The sequence below is a fragment of the Alexandromys fortis genome, unplaced genomic scaffold, assembly GCF_014885135.2.
Source record: "Alexandromys fortis isolate MF-2015 unplaced genomic scaffold, M_Fortis_MF-2015_v1.1 scaffold_1, whole genome shotgun sequence".
In the NCBI taxonomy this organism is placed as follows: Eukaryota; Metazoa; Chordata; class Mammalia; order Rodentia; family Cricetidae; genus Alexandromys; species Alexandromys fortis.
In genome coordinates, this window is record NW_026067927.1 from 27,039,804 (window position 1) to 27,058,768 (window position 18,965).

Below are 18,965 nucleotides of genomic sequence, written 5' to 3' on the forward strand. Positions count from 1 at the left end.
GTGCAGGGATGGGGGTAGGGGTTCCCACCACCCGCAGCTCTACAGGCGTTGCCGGAAGGCGGGGCTGAAGACTATCGGAGCTGCGTATTGGCTGACGGGACTGAGGAGGAGGGGTAAGTGCGTCGTGATTGGTGGAGGCCGGCACCGGAGGGGGCGGGGCCTCTATAAAAGACGCGTGCCTTTCTCGGCTCAAGCAGTCGGGCTGTCCGAGCGGCGCGGCCGTGGAGCACCCAGAAACTGGCGATCAGGGGGGGTGGCGGGGACGCGAGCAGCGGCTGCGTGGGGTGCAGGGCAGGCGGCCGCACCGCTTCACCTTCTTCGCGGAGCCCGGTGCTGACTTAGAGCGACTGCAGTGAGGCGACAGCCCCGGCGAACACCCGAGAAGAAACGGCCGTGGCGGCGGTGGCGGCGGCCCCAGCCATGCTGTGCTATGTGACGAGGCCGGACGCAGTGCTGATGGAAGTGGAGGTGGAGGCAAAAGCCAACGGCGAGGACTGTCTCAACCAGGTGAGGGCGACGCTTAGAAAGGGGGTTCCCACTTGTCCTCGGGAAGCCTGGGGCCTCGGGGATGATCCTCAGGAGCCTGGCGATGTTGCAGCAGCGGCCCGTGGAGCGCGCGTCCCGGACGCCAGGCTCCAGCCTTCTCCTCCCCGCGGGCGGCGGGGATGGGGGGCGTAGAGGACTTGTCTGTGGGGGCATCCCGGGCCTGAAAACCAGGACACTGCCGGGCGCTGCAACCCTGTCTCCTACCATGGCACTTTTTTCTAAAGAAGGTTGCCCGGCACACCTGCCGCAGGTGTGTGCGTGATGCCGCCCGTGGGGGGCCTTTTTAAAGCCCAGCAGCGCCACCCGCGTCCCGGTGGGGGGGGGGGGGGAGATGAGGTGGCTGCAGACAGTCGCGGTCCCCGGGGTTCCCTAGCTGACCAGGTGGGTCCATGTCTCAAGCCGCTTCTCCGAAGGAGAGTTCACCTCACACTTGGGCTTGCTGGGGATCCAGAGTATCCTGGGTAATTTGCGGGGAATGGTTCTGGCAGTCTCCCGCTTGGAGTCTTTACACGTGCGTTCTTTAGCGTGACTAAGGCTCGGAGCAGTATTTACTTGGTGGGTATGGAAGACGCATTGAACCCCTTGAAACACTGTGTCTTCGGGACCTGTAGACCTGAGCTGATTGGAAAGCCACTTGTGAAGCTTAGCTGACACTTGTGGCATGCTTCCTCAATGTGTTTTTGTTTTTGGAATCCAGATGGTTAAAACTGTCCAGATAGTACGCTGCCAGATCAGCTGTGCAGATGGTGCTGGCAGAGGGAATTCCAGCGACTGGAGCAAGAAATAAAAGCCCCCTGGGTTCTTCCTTCTCAGCCTTTTGGGAAGTCTGTTTTTGGGGTTCCTTTCCCTGTGCAATTGGCCATACCCTAGAAGCAAGGCCGAGCTTCCTTTGGTTTGGGCATCGCTGGTTCCTTAAAAAATTATTTTCCCATTCTACCACTGGAATTATAACAAGGTCAGAGTAGGTGGCTGCCCTTCACTCAGATGGAGCCCTTGACTTTGCATTGCTTATACCCGCTGCCTTTGTTTTTGTTTTTAGGTGTGCAGGCGGTTGGGCATCATAGAAGTTGATTATTTTGGACTGCAGTTCACCGGCAGCAAAGGTGAAAGCTTATGGCTGAATCTGAGAAACCGGATCTCCCAGCAGATGGACGGGCTGGCACCTTACCGGCTCAAACTGAGAGTCAAGTTCTTTGTGGAACCCCATCTCATCTTACAGGAGCAGACAAGGTAAAGTGAGGCGGAAAGAAACCAATGTCAAGTACACTTCTGATTCCCTAGAAGGCTGTTGTGCCCTCCCAGAGATGCTCCCCGGGCAAGTTTGACTTCTGCACAGGAAGTTCAGGAAAAACTTAAATTTGTTTTGCAAGTTGGCCTGGGTTTTCCAACTCTTGTTTTAGTTTTTCTGGTCTCTGTAATATTGATGGGAGAGCAGGGTTGACTTCTTACAAACAAAAAGAACCCCCCCACCCTACACACCACTCTCACACACACACACACACACACACACACACACACTGACTTCCTGACAGCAATGTCTAATGCCCGCTAGTAACCCCGCCTCGGCAGTGTTACTACAGGTCATTGTCGGCTGTTCTAACCGAAAGCAGGAAACAGTTCCTCTTGGGTTACTTAAACTTGGTCAATCTTCAGCCTAGTGTCAGGTTACAGTGTGTAGCCGGAATGTTCTGTCTAGCCTCCCGCAGATTTTAAAATTTTTTTAAGTTTCACGAAAACTTAATGAAAGGACTCTTTGAAGGCCACTGTAACCGAATTCCAGCCTACAGATATATTAAACATGATTGTTGGGCATTAGACTTTTTTCCCTCCTTGTTAAAATAAGGGGCACCAGCCTTGGTAAACAACTGAAGCGTGTGGTCTCCTCCAAATGACCAAAAAAAAAAAAAAAAAGTGTTTCCCTCTGGACTGGCTGTAATACTTTTCTCAAAGATGAACCCCAATAGGAAAGTAATGTTTAATATTTATTACTGAAATGCAAGAGACTTACAGTGGCATGTTGAAAAAAGGAAAATGATTGCTTTGAAAACCACAGCAAACTTTGGATCTCAGCACTGATGTTTTCCATCCTCCCGTGGTTTGGAAGAGTGCCATGCATGTGAAAAATGCGGCCCTATAGATTTCAGCTCATAATCGGGACCAGGACCCTCAGAGAGGCTTTGCCATCCCGCGTTTTGTGTTTACCAAGCAAACGGTGGAAACATTTTAAAATACCGTTCGCTCGAATTTGAACTGCACCCTTCGCCTGGCTGAGGCGCCGTAAAGGTCAAGAGCCTTGTTTATGGAGGGAACCGGCAGAATGAATCCTGAGTGTTTCTGAAAATACCTCACAAATGTTCATGTGATGGCATGCTTAGAGATGCTGAGCTGTCTCTGTTAGTCACAAGAGGCTCTATCTTTTTTAAACTTTTACTCCATCTGTGTGTGTGCATATTACATGTGTGTGCATGCCTGTGCATGCACGCACACCTATACGCCTGTGGAGGTTAGGAACCAACTTTAAGTTATTGGTTCTCTCCTTCCACTATGTGGGTCCCAGAGATTGTACTCCGAGCCATCTCATTGGCTGGTATCTTTTTTTTTTTTTTTTTTTTTTTGCGAGCAATCATATTATGATACTACCATGATTTCGGGGACTTCCAGGTGCACCCCAATTCTAGTGATACAAATTTATTTTTGAAATCAACCAAAATTTGGAAAAGCAAATACTTCCTTTAAATCGTGGAAGGATAATAGCATAATAAATTTGTGCTGAGAATGTGTTCATGCTTTATGATGATAGATAGTCTCGACCTATGCTCTTCTGTAATTGGGTCAATACCTATTATCAAATCTACTTTATTCATGTAAGAAAGAGACGTTTATGAATTAGTATTTGAATCAATGGTCTACATTGTTTGATTTTTTTTTTTCATTATTGACTCAGTTGTCTTTGACTCTTGGGATTTATAGCAAATGGCACTCAAAGAATATACCTTCCTCATTCAGTTAGGTAATTTCAATTGATTTTCATCCCTTTTAGAAACCCTATAGAATGGTAAGTGTAAGCTGGGCCTGGTATCAGGCCTGTAATCCCAGACGCCTGGGAGAGAGAGAAGCAAAGATGACGAGGTCCGCTGTGCATGGGCTACAGCGTGGGTTTGAGTCTAGTCTGGGGAACTTAGTGAAACACCATGTCAGCATGAAAGAAAAAATGACAGTTGAGAACAGAGCTCAGCGGTTGAGTGCTTGCCTGACCTACCCAAAGCCTTAGTTCGGAGTAAAGAAAGCAGGCACACAGGGAGGGTGGTGTCGTATAAACCTTTGAGTGGTTTTATTATGTTGGTGAATGTTGCATAGTTTTATATCCGAAATATAAAACTTTTAAGAAAATGCTTCACGTTGATGACCAGTCTGCTTTAAGAGCTTCATAAAGCAATACCTAATTTGCATTTGTACCCTTTAGTCAGGAGGTCAAAAGTTGTGCTAGGTCCAATTTAATTTTTTTAAAATTATTTATTTATTTTAAGTGTATGCGTGTTTTGCTTACATGTGTGCCTGTGCACCACTCGGTGCTTGAGGAGGTAGACGAGAGCATTGGATCCCCTGAGACTGGAATTATACAAGATTGTGATCCACCATGTAAGTGCTGGGAATCGAACCTGCGTCCTCTGAAAGAGCATCAAGTCCTCTTAACCACTACAATTAACATTTTTTAAATCATGGTACTAAAGAGCCAAACTACTTTTCTTCAATGTGATATTAGCAAAAACAAACAAACAAACAAAAAGCCTGTTGACAAACTTTTTGATGTCCTGTGATTTGTTATAAAATATTTATGTTAAACGTCATGATTCTTCTGCAGATCTGTTTGTGTAGTGAGGGAACACAGCTTTGAGAACTCAGTTGTAAGAGATGGCTTTCCTGAGGCAAGCCATGAGGATGCCTTTAGTGTACTGAGGGGCTCTGGACGCTTCATTAAAAGGAAATAGCTGGGCAGAGCTGCCCTCTGCAGATCACTAAGCAGTGTGCTTGGAGTAGAGCAGGTTTAATGTGGACGGGATATTAATATGTACTACCTAGCATCAGACCAGACGGACTGCTGAGAGGGATGCAGGCAGGAAGGCCTCGGTACCATTGTGGAAACCTGGGATCCAGGAAGAAGCCATTTCTCTGAAGAGAGGAATAATGCAGGCTTGGTTCAAATGCTATCTTAGGTGGATCCAGTGAATCTGGTCTTAGACTTAATTTTAGATTTGGTGACCCTACCCAGATTATTCTATTTGCTCTTGAATAGGAGGCCTCGATAGAAGGAGTCTTGTTCAGCTGGCTGGCATGTTTACAGATGGAGACAACAGGTATTTTTAGCAGATGTTTGCCACGCTGTGGATTGAAATGAAAAGGGAAACAAATTAATGTGTTCTGGAAATAAATCTGAAATAGTAATCATCTAAGAAACTCCTGCCTTTCCGGGGCTCTCAGTTCTTCATAATGAATTTTGCCAGCACTTTCAAAACTGGAGGGTAGGGAAGTAAGTGCACAGTTCATTTCCACAGTGGTGATTCTACCGTTGTACCTTCCCCTGCTGGCAGGGTCTGGGCCACATTTTCAGAGCTCTGCGGTATCCGTTTAGAACAGTCCAGTTAGCCAGTATCTGGATTCCTCACACACACACACACATACACACACACACCCCCTAGAAAAAAGTCCCAGCACAAAAACACCATGAGTGTTGATCTGAATGTTCAGAGAAATGCTGTCGTGTTGAGCATGACATTTCCTCAAGATTCCCGAGTTAGGGCAGCAAGGATTAAATCCCACCCCGATTCCTAACCTCGACATTGTCACTTCTTTCTAGAATGCTTTCTCTAGCACTGCCTGGGCGGCTGCGTTCTCTCAAGATCTCACCCGTCTTTCTTTTAGAGCATTAGTGTGCTTCTCACACTACAGCAGCTTCTGTTCATTGTCAGTTCCTCAAGAAACGCAAATGCCGTCAAGATTGACGAGTACCGTGTCCAGGCTCTATTGAGTGCACACTGTGTAAATATCTTGTTAATCAATAAAGTAGGACGTTACAAATGTGGACCTGGAGACAGCTCAGTGTCCTGGAATACTGGCTGCGTTTGCAAGGGATCCAGTTTGAGTCCCAGCGTCCGCATGGTGGCTCACAGCCATCTATAGAGCCCAATTTCCAGGGATCCACCTCCCTCTTCTGGCTCTGAGGGCACCAGACATGCGTGTGGTACATGTACATACATAAATGAAGGCAAAACACTCATTTATATAAAATAAAAAAAATGAAATCTCAAAACAAAAAAAGCTCACTGAGCCAAAGTCACAAAGTAAAGCAAACATGATGTGGTCATTTCAAGCCAATTCAGGACCAGCCAGACTGACCCCAGCTAGGGTCTGTCTGTTAGTCATGTTCAGAGTCTTAGCGTTGTCAGTGTTGGTAAAGGTTGCTTCCATAATTTACCTCTCATGATTAAGGGTGAGTGCATTCTACGTGATGTTGCAACTGCAGCCAGTGTGTCTATTATGAAGGTTCATGTATCTATTATAAAGTTCATTTATGTTCTTTATACTATACATGGGATGGCAGAATCAGCCTCCCCTCCCATCTCTGCCTTTCCCCTGTCTCCCTCTTTCTCTCCTCCACTCCCTTCTCTGTTTTTTTCTTGCCAAAATATAAAATAGGACCCAGAAAAGTTAAGCAAACAAACTAAAAACTAAAAGGATGCATATATGTTACTTCCAAAGAAATTATAAATTGAATTTCTGAATCCTACTTAAAGTTTTTCTTTTTGTCAAAACTAAGGGGTATTTATTTGCATTGCTGTGTGGTGTTTAATTTTAGACAAGGGACTCTCATTTTGGGCATCTTCAGCACATACATTTATATGAAGCATTCAAAGGGCATTTAAAAATGATATTCATGTATTCATTTTGTGTGGGGAAGTATGTTTAACGTATGTGATGTGTGTATGTATGTGAGTGTGCAGGCACACGCTCATGCATGTGTGTGCAGAGGCCAGAGATTGGTAGCTTGCCCGCACAGGCCCTATTTCCATGGGTGAGGCGTTCTGTAGAAGTGTGGGTTTTGCGCTTTTAAGGCACAAGATTCTGCTGGCACAGGCTGTGGTCTTTCCCTGTGGCAGTCCTCAGAGTTTCCTCAACTGCTTTAGGAGTCAAGGAGGAACATCGTTCAGAGTGCTTCCATTTGGGGCTTGAAAAAGATCTCCTTAAGCCCACGTAGGGACCTAACGTAGTAACTCTATGATAATCATTGGCCCCTGACAGGTTTTGACTGTGAGCCCTCCATGAAGTAGGCCTGATGGTTTGATATGGCTGGATCTGTTAGTACACCGGCACTCTGAACCCGAACCCTAAGGTTATTTTCTCAGCCTCCTAAAAGTTTCAAACATGGAGGAAAGTTGAGGATTTTTGTCACGAACACCCACATAGACACCCCCTCATCCTACTATTAAGTTTAATGTGCCTACTTTATTATACAGTTAATCATTTCTCAGTTCCTCCAACCATCCACACATTTTTCAACATGTCATGCCTAAGTACCCTTCCTTCTAAAGACTTCACTGTGCTTATCACTAAGCAGATGGTTCTTTTTTTCTTTCTAGTTAAAATTTGCATGGGATAAAACATCTTAATCCTACTTATATCTCTTAGCGAGATTCGATGGGTACATGTTTAAACAACACCTCGGCCAGTATTCATCGCCTTAGGAAGTCCCTGTCTTTCTGCACTCAGCCCACACTGCCCATCTTCGCCCACTGACGACCCTGGCACTACTGTGGTTTTCCATCTTAGATGGGTTGTCCTTGCCTGTTCAGCTTCACGCAGGGCAAATCATCCAGTAGGTTCTGCTCAATATCTGCCGCCTTTTATCCATCGTGAATCTTGTTGAGGTCCATTCCTACTGCTGTCTGTATCTGCGCGGTTTTCTTTAGTCATTTGTTCCGTTTTCTTCTTGTCTTGCTTTGTTATACAGCTGGGGGGTTGAACTGGGCCTTGAACATTCGACATCAGTCCTCTGATCTAAATACCAGCCTGCTTGTTTCTTCCCACTGCTGGCTAGTACTCCGTCCTGTTTGTTGATCTAGTCCTACTGATGAGCGCCTGTTTCTATGAATAAAGCTGCCATGAACATCCTAATACAAGCTTTTTGTTTTCTTGTAGACACATGTGTTTTCATTTTCCTTGAGTAAATACCCAAGAATACAATAGCCGGGGCAGGGGATGATTGTTTCGTTGTGTAAGTTACTGCCAGGCCTTTCCCCACAGCATATGCACGGTTCCAAACTCCTGCTCTCACAAAGCGTGTAAGGAAACCCAGTGTCTCCACGTCCCTGCCAGCCTTCTGGTGGATGCATAGCGGTAGAGCGTTGTGGTTTTAATTTGCATTTCTCTGATGATTAACGATGTCTGTCAGATTTTCATGTGCTCGCTGGCTTCTCCTGCATCTCCTTTGGTGAGATGTCCAAGCCCCCCATTTTGATCCTTTGCCTTTACTTCTGAGCTGTCCACATTCCTTATGTATCCTAGATACCAATTCATTGTGAAATCAGAGTTTTATAAATATATGTTCCCCCTGTGGGTTGCCTGTTTTCCTCATGCCTTTTGGTGTGTAGGAGTTTTCAATTTTGGTGAGGTCTAATTTATTCTTTTTTCCTTCTTTCTGGAATGTGTTCACGATACTCTGAAAAGCCTTGTCTACCCCCCCCCCCCCAGTCCTAAAGGTCCTCTTAGGTTTGTTCTCAGGCCAGTATGATTTTAACGTTTTTACATGTAGGCCTATACTCCATCCTGAACTGATTTTATTTTATGAGACTGTTACAAGATTTGAAACAAAAAACCCTCATGGCAATTTCTGTTTCCATTTGGTCGTTTTTAAATATAACTTGGCAGTCGGAGTTTGGTTTAAAATAACCCTATGCGGTTAAGTGACTCACAGACAGAGATGGGATGTTTGATTGTAATGGGGTCTGCCTGGGGTGAATGGCAGTCCAGACAGTACTTCACATGCATGCGCTTCAGGGGAAATTATGGTTCAGTTATTGGCAACTGGGTTTTTGAAAATAACTAGGTAGCCATTTTTTTTTCTAAAGATGGATTGGATTTATTGCTTGCATTTCGAATATGAGGCTGAATTTAGCTATTTTACATTTGTTGTCGAAAGTTCTTCAAAATGCTGTAACTGGCAAGAATACTAGGAGGTGTTACCCAACAGTAACTGTCTTCCTTGTCTTCTGCTGCCTTGACATGATGTTGTGACTAAGGCAACTTATTAAAGAAAGGATCTCACAGTTCTTACAATTCCATCGTCATCATGACAGTGGGCAGGCAGGCGTAGGGTTATAGCTGTAGCTAAGACCTTACATCCTTATCCACAGGCAAGAAGGAGAGAGAGAGAGAGAGAGAGAGAGAGAGAGAGAGAGAGAGAGAGAGAGAGAGAGAGAGAGAGCGCGCAAGCGCTAACTGGGGATGGCATAGGCTTGTGAAACCTCAAAGCCCACACTCTCAAGTGACACACCTCCTCCAGCAAGGCCACACCTCCTAATCCTTCCCAAACAGTTCTTCAGCTGGGCTACAAGCATTCAAACATAGGAACCTCTGGGGCCATTCTCAGTCACCCATACAATACACTTCCAATTGGCTTCTGGAAAGTTCTGTTGTGATTACTAGAGAATTTTTCTGTGAGATGATCAGTGTTAGGACAAGAGAGTCCTCTGATCCATAAACCCTCAAGATAAATGGTTCCTGTTATTCCTTAACTCTGTGAAAATGCATGGATTTATTTTTATTTTTTAAAAAAAATTAAACATTTCATTTTATGTGCATGAGTATTTGTGTGTGTGTGTGCATGTGTGTGTGTATGTATGTGCACCACATGCATGCTTGGTGCCCACAGAACCAAACCTTGGTTCTTTGCAAGAGCAACAAGAACTCTGGTGGCTGAGTCATCTTCTTAGCCCCTGAAAAGGCATGGATTTTAAAAGAGAAATTGGTGAAGAATTTTGAAGCAAAAATATATTAAGAGTAGGTGCTTCATGGTCATCAAGATGGCATGGTGGATAAAAGTGCTTGTCACCAACCTGATATGAGTTCAGTCCCTGAGACTTGCATGGTGGAAGGAAAGAACTGACTTCTAAAGTTGCTCTTTGACCTCCCAAATGTATGGTGGCACTCACCTAAACATACACAGTAAGTGAATAAGTAAATGCAATTTTTAAAAGATTTTGGTTCCTTTTCAAAATTAAAATTGACATCTCAAGTTTTGCCCTGTTATGAAATTTTTATTTCTGCTTTGTGTATGGCTGCTTTGCTTCCGGGCGGGTCTGTATCTGTGCACCACATAAGGGCCATTGTCCACGGAGACTAGAAGATGGTATCCGATCTGCTGGAACTGGAGTTATAGGTGGTGTTAGCCACTGAGGCATCTTTCTGGCCCCTCACCCTATTTTTATAGCATATGTGAATTTGTTTGTGCCTATGATACAAACACTTGACTTAGCTAGAATAATGCACCCTGGGCCCCACAATGTGGCTCATATATTGGAAATACCCATGTTCTCAGTAACTGGACAAAATTTAAAAATTAATTTCCAAGTATAACCCCAGGAATACCTAGAAAATGTAGTATGAGCTTGTGTCCACAGGATGTGTGTAGACATTTGCTTAAGACATAGTAGGTATTTTTCAAAGCCTTTTGTGTGTGATACCATGTTGTAGTCTATAGGGAACAAGATCAGTTATCCACTTGTAAGACATACTTTTAAAAAATATTCTCTGCAGGCCTGACGTCTTTGACTACCTCTGCTTGTTTTGCTACTAATTTGTAACCTTTGACCCCTTTCATTAAAAAGAGAAATGAAGTAATAGTGATGTGGCAGATAGTTACGGTGAGCAGGTGGGAAGAATTCATCCTCACTCAGATCACTCAGATCCTGAGCCCTCACTGAATTCCCATTTGGAAACACATTTCTGGGCACTGCCACCCTCTTGGGGAGAGGGCACTGATAAGTCTTGTGATAGCTCATCAGACCTGGTGGCACTGGCCACCCCTGCTCCCTTACACTGATGCCTGGACCCTTGTCACCCAGAAGCCAATCTGTGGCTGGAGTTATTTTGATGAGATATGCTCTTTTCCTCCAAAGACAATGTGTTCCATCTAAAAAAAAAAAAAAAAAAAAAAAAAAAAAAAAAAACAACAACTAAACAACTATCACACATGCCCATTTCATAACCCCAGTGTGGGGTGGGGCACAGAGGCGGTGCATGGCTGATCCGTATTGACTTGAGATGAGAGGTGCCCCTAAAGCCATGAAAACTGCGACATGCAGGAAAAGGTCTGCGAGACACTAAGGGGGAGCGCTTGAGCCCGCTGTGCCCTGAGCACAGTTCAGGCTCCACTGGCTAGAGAACACACCAGCGTGCCCCATCCCCCAGGCCTTTTGTTCCAGTTCCCTTCCACTCCTCGGGAAGGATGGGCATTGCTCTAGGCTCCTGGCCACCTGTTTACGTTGGGTTGCCGTTTCTTCGCTCTGCTTCTGGCAGCTGTCCCTCCAGAAGTAGGCGTAGAGAATTTGGAAAAAGAAATTGAATAAATTTGAAAAGTCGTCTTTGGCAGCTCTCCGTACTGTTTAATAAAGCAGGAAGCAGTTTCAAACTTTATGCTAGGAAAATAAGTCAAAAGAGACCTTTACATCCACAGTAATTAAATCACGAGGGCTGAGTTTGTGGTGCTAATCTTAAAATCTTTTGGCACATGGTTTCTTCTTGAGTGTATGTATAGATCAGATTCAGACTGTAGGCTCCTGAAAACATACCCTCCGGTTGAATAGCAGAGGTACATCAGGATTCCATTTTCCCTGTGAGCAGCAACAGGGTTTTGTGAGAATTTAGGCCTACTCCTCTGATATCATCTTCTGATTTTTACTTATTATTTTTTCCGCTTTTGAGACAGGGTCACTGTGTAGACCAGGCTGGCCTAAATTCACATAAATCTGCCTGCTTCTGCTTCGAGAGGGCTGGGACTGAAGGTGTGGGCTACCACATCAGCTAGCCACACAGCTATTTTAGAAGCAGTTGTTTTTCCTCTGGCAGTTCCTTAGCCCCAGCAGGGCCCCTTTCCCAGTTTAGCAGTTTGGAAGCAATGCCTTAAAGACTACCAGATGTCTGGGTTAGTCAAAGCCGTGTCTGTTCTCCTTGAACGCCACTCTGCATTGTACAAAGTATGGAAGGAACTGAATTGAAGGGGGTCTCATTACTTTCAACGGTTATCACTACCGAATATGCAAAGACTGAATTGACTGTCTCTTAGTTAAGAAAGAGGAATTACTTCTGTCAGCCTGGTGGTTTGAGGTTCTCAGTGCAGTCCCTTGCGTCTGTCACCTCTTTTGTCCTAAGTCCTTGTCTTACCTTTCTCATCCTGGTCCCTTGAGTGGCAAACTCAGGTTGGAAGCTTGTGTCGAGGCCTGGGAAAGCAAGGAGCCAGCTCACGCAGGGTTCAGGGCCTCACCCATGGCTAGGTCCTTACTGTACCTTTTCAGCACACGCAGCGGGGCTGCCACAAGTCAACAAAGAAAGTTAGAACTTCACATTCACCAGCGACAAATTCTATAGCCTATCCTCTGTGGTGACTCAGAGAACCTCTTCGGGACTTTGGACAATGGAAACAATGAGTTTTCCCAGGAATTTCTGTGGCATGCACACCTTGTAGTAAAAGTAGAATTTAATGTTGCATTGCTTAAGGTAGGCTCAAACAGAGCAAAATTGAGATTAGAACAGAACATAAACACAGGCACGTGGCGCTTTACGTGCATTTCTGGAGCTCTCTGGTGTCAGAGGCAATTAAGCCAGCGCAGGTGCAGTTAGATAAAGAAACTCCAAGTTGTTACATAATGTGATTCAGAAATAGGTGGTCTGTACGGAAGGCAGACTAAAAGGTGACCAAGTTAGAGGACAGGAGAGGAGCCATTGCCATAAAGCTGGATCTTCCAAGCGGAGGGATAGGTCCCTATCCAGACCACAGAGATAGGAGGTGTGACTGGAACCCAGTCGGTCTGGGTTTCGGCCACCATCAGGCATCCCTGTGAAGGATTTTGAGTAGAAAGATGGGGTGTACACTGGAAGCAGCTTGGATGGTGGGCTGGCAGAGTCTGGAGGGGAGAGGGACCCTGAGGTCACCAAAACTCTGGCCACTTCTAGGCTGTGAGTGGGACCAAGGAGGCCCAGATGGTCGGGAGAGCTCTGAGGCAGGGGCTGGAGAGAAGGCTCAGCGAGAACGGCTGGTCTGGCAAGCTCGGGGACCTGAGTTCAATCCCTGCAGCCCATAAAACCAATGCCAACCATACCCTTGCCAGCTAGACTAGCCTAACGGGTTCTAACTAGGCCAGCAAGAGACCCTGCCAAAGGAGGTGGGTGGGATCTGAGGGCGACACCTGAGGTTGTCCTCTGTCCCTAGTCTTCAACACGCCGAAGAGCATCTGGCTGGTGAAGGCTCTGCTAGGTGGGCTTTGGAGTAGGATTCTGAGGAATCAGGGGACATTCTTTTTTACTGTCCCTGAAGATTAGAATCTATTGCAAGATGGGTTTCCTAGCTGAGTACAGTAGTTGTGTATGTGTATAATCTGCAGAGGCAAGAGGATCCAGAGTGAATGAGGCCAGGCTGAGCTACACAGCGAGCTTGAGGCCAGCCTGAGCTACACAGCGAGCTTGAGGCCAGCCTGAGCTATTCCATTCCCCGTCTCAAAAAACCAAACCAAACAAACAGGAACATTGACTCTTAATGTTTCCTTTAAACCATTATAATGCTAACTTGTTCTGTTTCTATTACTTAAATTTTTTATGAGATTTTGTGTCCTGATTTGAAGAAGGGAGCATGCAATGCTGCACATGTATAAGTCAGAAGACAATCCACAGGGAGTCTCCTTCCACTGTGTGGGCCCCAGGGATAGAACCCAGGTCCTTAGCCCTGGCTGCGAGCTCCCTAAGCTGCCGAGCCATCCCGCTATACCTGCTCTCTTTGCTTAAAAAAAGAAAGTATTTGGTTGTTTGGTTGTGAAATTGTAAAGCTAGTTGAGCTTGTGGTCCCCTCATATCCCCCCCCCCCCCCCCCCCCCCCCCCCCCCCCCCCCCCCCCCCCCCCCCCCCCCCCCCCCCCCCCCCCCCCCCCCCCCCCCCCCGCCCCACACCAGCACTGGGTATAAAACCCCAGCATTCTCTCCCTGTGCCACACCCCAGTCCAGAAGGCTGGCTAAGATACTGTTAGCCCAAGCAAGGCTCAGTCATTCTCTCCTCCTTTTGCAGGCATATCTTCTTCTTGCACATTAGAGAATCCCTCCTGGCAGGTCACCTCCAGTGTTCCCCAGAGCAGGCAGTGGAGCTTAGCGCCCTCCTGGCCCAGACCAAATTCGGAGACTACAATCAGAACACTGCCAAGTACAACTACGAGGACCTGTGTGAGAAGGAGCTCTCCAGTGCCACCTTGAACAGGTGAGGCCACCGTCTGAGGCCAGCCGCGTGCTCCGGCTAGCCTGAGTGTTCACAGCCACCGACTTGATAAGCATCAGGAAACTGGCCTGCTGGTGTTATCAGGGGATTTGTGAGATAGAGCGCAGGTTGCTGCCTGGTTTAACCACTTATTTTCAGAAGACTCATGTGCCTTTTATTTGAGAAACTTACCAACGCAAAACAGCCCACACAGATAAATGCCCTTATATGAAATTCCATAAATAACAAGGATCTCGAAAGTGCCTGACCTTTTAAATATGCAAATCTCCTACAGTAAAAAATCTAACGTGTTTGTTGGGGTTTGCTTCATCCCAGCAAGAATTACAGCCTAAGAGGCCTAATTTAGGCGGCTCAGTTACCTGTTTTTGTGTACTCAACAAGCTAACCCCAGCTCAGGTTAAAACAACAGACATTATCTGAGAATGTGTGGGCAGGGAAACAGCTGTGGCCTGAGGACAAACCAAGCCCCAGAGGTCAGTCTCCTCTAAAAGCCTAGCTGAGGGAGACTTCCTGGTCCAGGTGACTCTTGGAGCTTCTTGGCCAGCCTCCTTCTCTTGCCACCTGACCTCAGGGCCCTTGCATGGTGTGGTAACTGGCTCACCTGATGTGAATGAGCCAAGAGTAAGAGAGAGGAGCCAGGAAAGAAGTCAGACCTTCATGACTCCGTCTCAGAAGTGAGTTTCATGCCAGGTCTTCCACCATTTTCTGTTCATTAGAAACCAGCCATTAATGCAGACCATACTCTAGGGAAGGCCACACGGGGAGGTCAGATCTTCAAGGAGCACAGGAGAGACAGCCTGGCCACAACAGAGAATATAGATCTCTGTTTTCTTCAGTTGCAAATAATCTCATCAGGCCCCTGTGCTGCTAGCCTATCAGGAAGCTCGAAAAGTCTGTGTAGATAAATATATGAGGGGATCTAACCTGCACATTTGTCTTGTGTGCATGTTAGAGGATTTTCCATAATTCTTTCAGTTTGCCAGTCATTCCTGCATGATGGGTTCTCTATTTGTTGAGATCTTTTTTAAAAAGTGTGTGTGTGTGTGTGTGTGTGTGTGTGTGTGTGTAAGAAAGCTGGTGAGAGTGACTTCTTTCCTTCCATCTCATGTGTCCTAGACATCAAATCCAAGCCTTGAGCAAGCACCTCTACCCACTGAGCCATCTCACTGGCCCCGTAGTTGCGATTCCAACAGTGTCTTGGGGTATTCTACAGTAAAGGAGCTAGCACTATGGCATTTGGTGCTTTTGGGATCCACAAATGACCACTTCCCTCTAACCTGCCAGTGAAAACTCTGAGCTTTTGGAGTCGAGAGCTGCCCTGTCTAACTCTGCACCTTCGCCTGTTCCGCAGCATTGTTGCCAAGCATAAGGAGCTGGAGGGCATCAGCCAGGCTTCGGCAGAATACCAGGTTCTGCAGATTGTGTCAGCAATGGAGAATTATGGCATAGAGTGGCATGCTGTGAGGGACAGCGAAGGACAGAAACTCCTCATTGGGGTTGGGCCCGAAGGCATCTCCATCTGTAAAGATGACTTTAGTCCGATTAACAGGTAACCCAAGTCTTCAATACACACACATACACACACACACACACACACACACACACACACACGCATGCACGCATGCACGCACGCTCCTAAGCATGTATATTATCTGTTGCTTTTCCCTGAAAGTAGAAAACGAACAGAAATTCTCCAGATATCTCCGTCAATAAAGTGACTCATTTTTAATTTATTCATTAATTGCATTCAAGCCTTAGTGATTTAGTTATTTCTTAAATGCTAACTTAAAGTACACTAGTGTGGCAGATTGATTATTTCTCATAGTGGCTCAGGCCACAAATAGCTGTGTCTGCTTCTGCACACACACACACACCGAGGGCACCCCAACCCTTGTCTCCATGCCTCACGCTTGGCCTGCGTCAGTGTAACCAGTTAGAATCATCACAGAATGCCCCAGGCCAAGTGTCTGGTTCACTTCCGGTCGGGGGCAGCCCACAGAGGCATAGCCACACTATGCTGCGCTGTCCCTTCTGAGCTCGCTCACTCTTCTCCTCCTGCCTTTCAGGATAGCTTATCCTGTGGTGCAGATGGCCACCCAGTCAGGAAAGAACGTCTACCTGACCGTCACCAAGGAGTCTGGGAACAGCATCGTGCTCCTGTTTAAAATGATCAGCACCAGGGCAGCCAGTGGGCTCTACCGGGCCATCACCGAGACGCACGCATTCTACAGGCATGTACCACTGTGTGTCTCCTAAGTGTAGGGCACAGCTTTAGTGTGTTTGGGTGACAGGCAGGTTGCTGTGAGTTCTTCCAGCCCTGAGTCTGTGAGTGCTTTACAGAATGAGAGAATAACTTCTCTGAGCCTTATATGCTATTCCAGTAGAGCCCTTGTCGCCGTAGAATGGTGTGCGCCTGTGCCTCACAGGCTCCTGCCTCTCTATTTCCTTCCCCCATAACCAGCATAACCCCAGCGCCCTGGGCCTGTTCTGCCACCGCTGTGTCCTTTCCCACAAGTGTGGCACAGGTCTTTCCCTGCTGAGAAAGTCCCCATCCTGAGCCCTCACACCTGACAGACTCAAGATACTTTTTAAGTTTAATTTAATTTTACTTGGTGTTTTTGATGACAAAATCTCACCGTGTGTCCAAAGCCAACCTGGAATTCACTGTATACTGCAGGCTGGCCTCGAACTCAACTGCAGTCCTCCAGTCTTGGCCTTCTGACGGCTAGGCCTGCTGGCATTCAGCTAGTCACAGGTGGGGGAACGCCTGGCCATAGTGAAGGTTTTTAAACAGCATTCTAGAGGGGCCTTTCAAGCTGGGTTGTGATTAGGTTCATATTTAGAAAAAAATTAAAGAAAAAAATGTAAGTTCATATAGGAAGCCTTCAAATTTTGTCATGTTAAAATAGACTATGGAGCAGAACAGAAAATTGGGAGGCATGTTTAATGTAAGAGCCAAGACTTCAAAGAACAAATGTCCTTTTGCTTCCACAAACTGCTGGATGGCAGTGGCATCTCATCTCCATATTTCGTCTTTTCTTTTCTTTTTGTTTTGTTTTTCGAGACAGGGTTTCTCTGGAACTTGCTATGTAGACCAGGCTGGCCTCGAACTCACAGAGATCCACCTGCCTCTGCCTCCCGAGTGCTGGGATTACAGGCGTGCGCCACCATCGCCTGGCTCTCATCCCCATTTTACAGCTGCTTCCTCGGAAGGACTTGGAGACCCTGAGAAGCACAGTGGAACCATAGAGACGCTAAGCTTATAAGATAGAAAGAACTTAGACATGCACACAGGAGTATTAACTGTCTTAGTAAGGAATGTATTCAGTCCATAGAGTGCTTACCTAGCATGCGTGAAGCTCCACATGAACGGGGCACAGTGCATGTCTGTAATCCCGACAGCACTCAGGAGGTGGAGGCAGGAGGATCACGACACTCCAAATCGTCCTTGGTCCTTGGCAACATAATTCAAGGCCAGCCTGGGTTGTGTGAGACCTTGTCTCAAGGAGGAGAAAAAAGCTGGGTGTGGTGGTACCTGCCTTTAATGGCAGCTCTCAGAGAGAGAGAGGTGGATCTCTGTGACTTAAGGGTCATCCTGGTCACTACTGCTGTAGTGAGATACTGTCTCAACAAAACAACCAACAACAACAACAATATTGAATATCTGCTAAGCCAGTCATGGTGGCACACAACTATAATCCCAGCAAGCAGAAGGGCCAGAAGTTTTAGGCCAGCCCGGGCTACTTTATCTAAAAAAGCAAATAAGTAAGTAAGGAGATAGATGGATGTCAGATAGAAAGATGATGGGTGGATGGTAGTAGATAATTAATAGACAGATAAATAGAAGCTAGATTGAGAGATGAAGGATAATAATGACAAGATAGGAGACAGAGCACCGTCTGTTGATACAGTTTCTATTGATAACAGTACCAGATAGTCTGAGTTCTGAAGCTTCCTGGGCTTTTCCATATTAAATCGGATGTTCGCTGCTACCTTCAGGTGCGACACCGTCACCAGCGCCGTCATGATGCAGTACAGCCGGGACTTGAAGGGGCACTTGGCGTCTCTGTTCCTCAACGAAAACATTAACCTTGGGAAGAAGTATGTCTTTGATATCAAAAGAACATCCAAGGAGGTGTACGACCACGCCAGGAGGGCTCTGTACAACGCCGGGGTTGTGGACCTTGTCTCCCGGAGTGACCAGAGCCCCCCCAACTCGCCCCTGAAGTCCTCCGACAGCAGCATGAGCTGCGGCAGCTGCGAGGGCCTCAGCTGCCAGCAGAGCAGAGCGCTGCAGGAGAAGCTGCGCAAGCTGAAGGAAGCCATGCTCTGCATGCTGTGCTGCGAGGAAGAGATCAACTCCACCTTCTGCCCCTGTGGCCACACTGTGTGCTGCAAGAGCTGCGCAGCCCAGCTGCAGGTAAGTGGCCACTTAGCCCCCTGCCCGTCAAGAAGGGGAGGAAAGCGGCCATCTCCACCCCGAAGGGTCTCTGTCCGGTGACTGCAGTATTGTGCCCTTTTAGAGACATGTGCTCAGCGCACTCTTGTCGCCCTGGCTTCGGAAGTGAGGCCCAGACTGACAAAATAATATATCTTAAAGCTTAACCAAGACCTAGAGTCCAGGCCTGCCTCTTCCATTTTACATGGCCTCTGTTTTCTGATACCACCTAGTAGGAATGTATGTATTATTTGCCTAAAATTCTAGTTAAAGAATACATGTGTTATTGTTAACAGTGACTTAATCTATTTGTATATTTTATCCTTTTCTATACTTATGTTTATTTGCGTGTGTGTGTGTATGAGACAGAGAGAGAGAGAGAGAGAGAGAGAAGCAGAGAGAGAGAGAGAGAGAGAGAGAGAGAGAGAGAGAGAGAGAGAGAGAGAGAGAG

The 18,965-nt window shown here is 46.6% G+C and overlaps 1 protein-coding gene across 1 annotated transcript in view; it reads left to right on the plus strand.

The window, feature by feature from the left end:
* The first annotated feature begins 207 nt into the window (after positions 1-207).
* Positions 208-18,965, plus strand: part of Mylip (myosin regulatory light chain interacting protein) — a 21,786-nt gene continuing 3,028 nt past the window's right edge. Inside the window, exons 1-6 of the mRNA XM_050144128.1 lie at positions 208-507; positions 1,586-1,776; positions 13,873-14,058; positions 15,428-15,625; positions 16,143-16,307; positions 18,076-18,496. Of these exons, the coding sequence (XP_050000085.1) occupies positions 421-507; positions 1,586-1,776; positions 13,873-14,058; positions 15,428-15,625; positions 16,143-16,307; positions 18,076-18,496 (1,248 nt within the window). The 5' untranslated portion in view covers positions 208-420. The remainder of the gene's footprint in view (positions 508-1,585; positions 1,777-13,872; positions 14,059-15,427; positions 15,626-16,142; positions 16,308-18,075; positions 18,497-18,965) is intronic.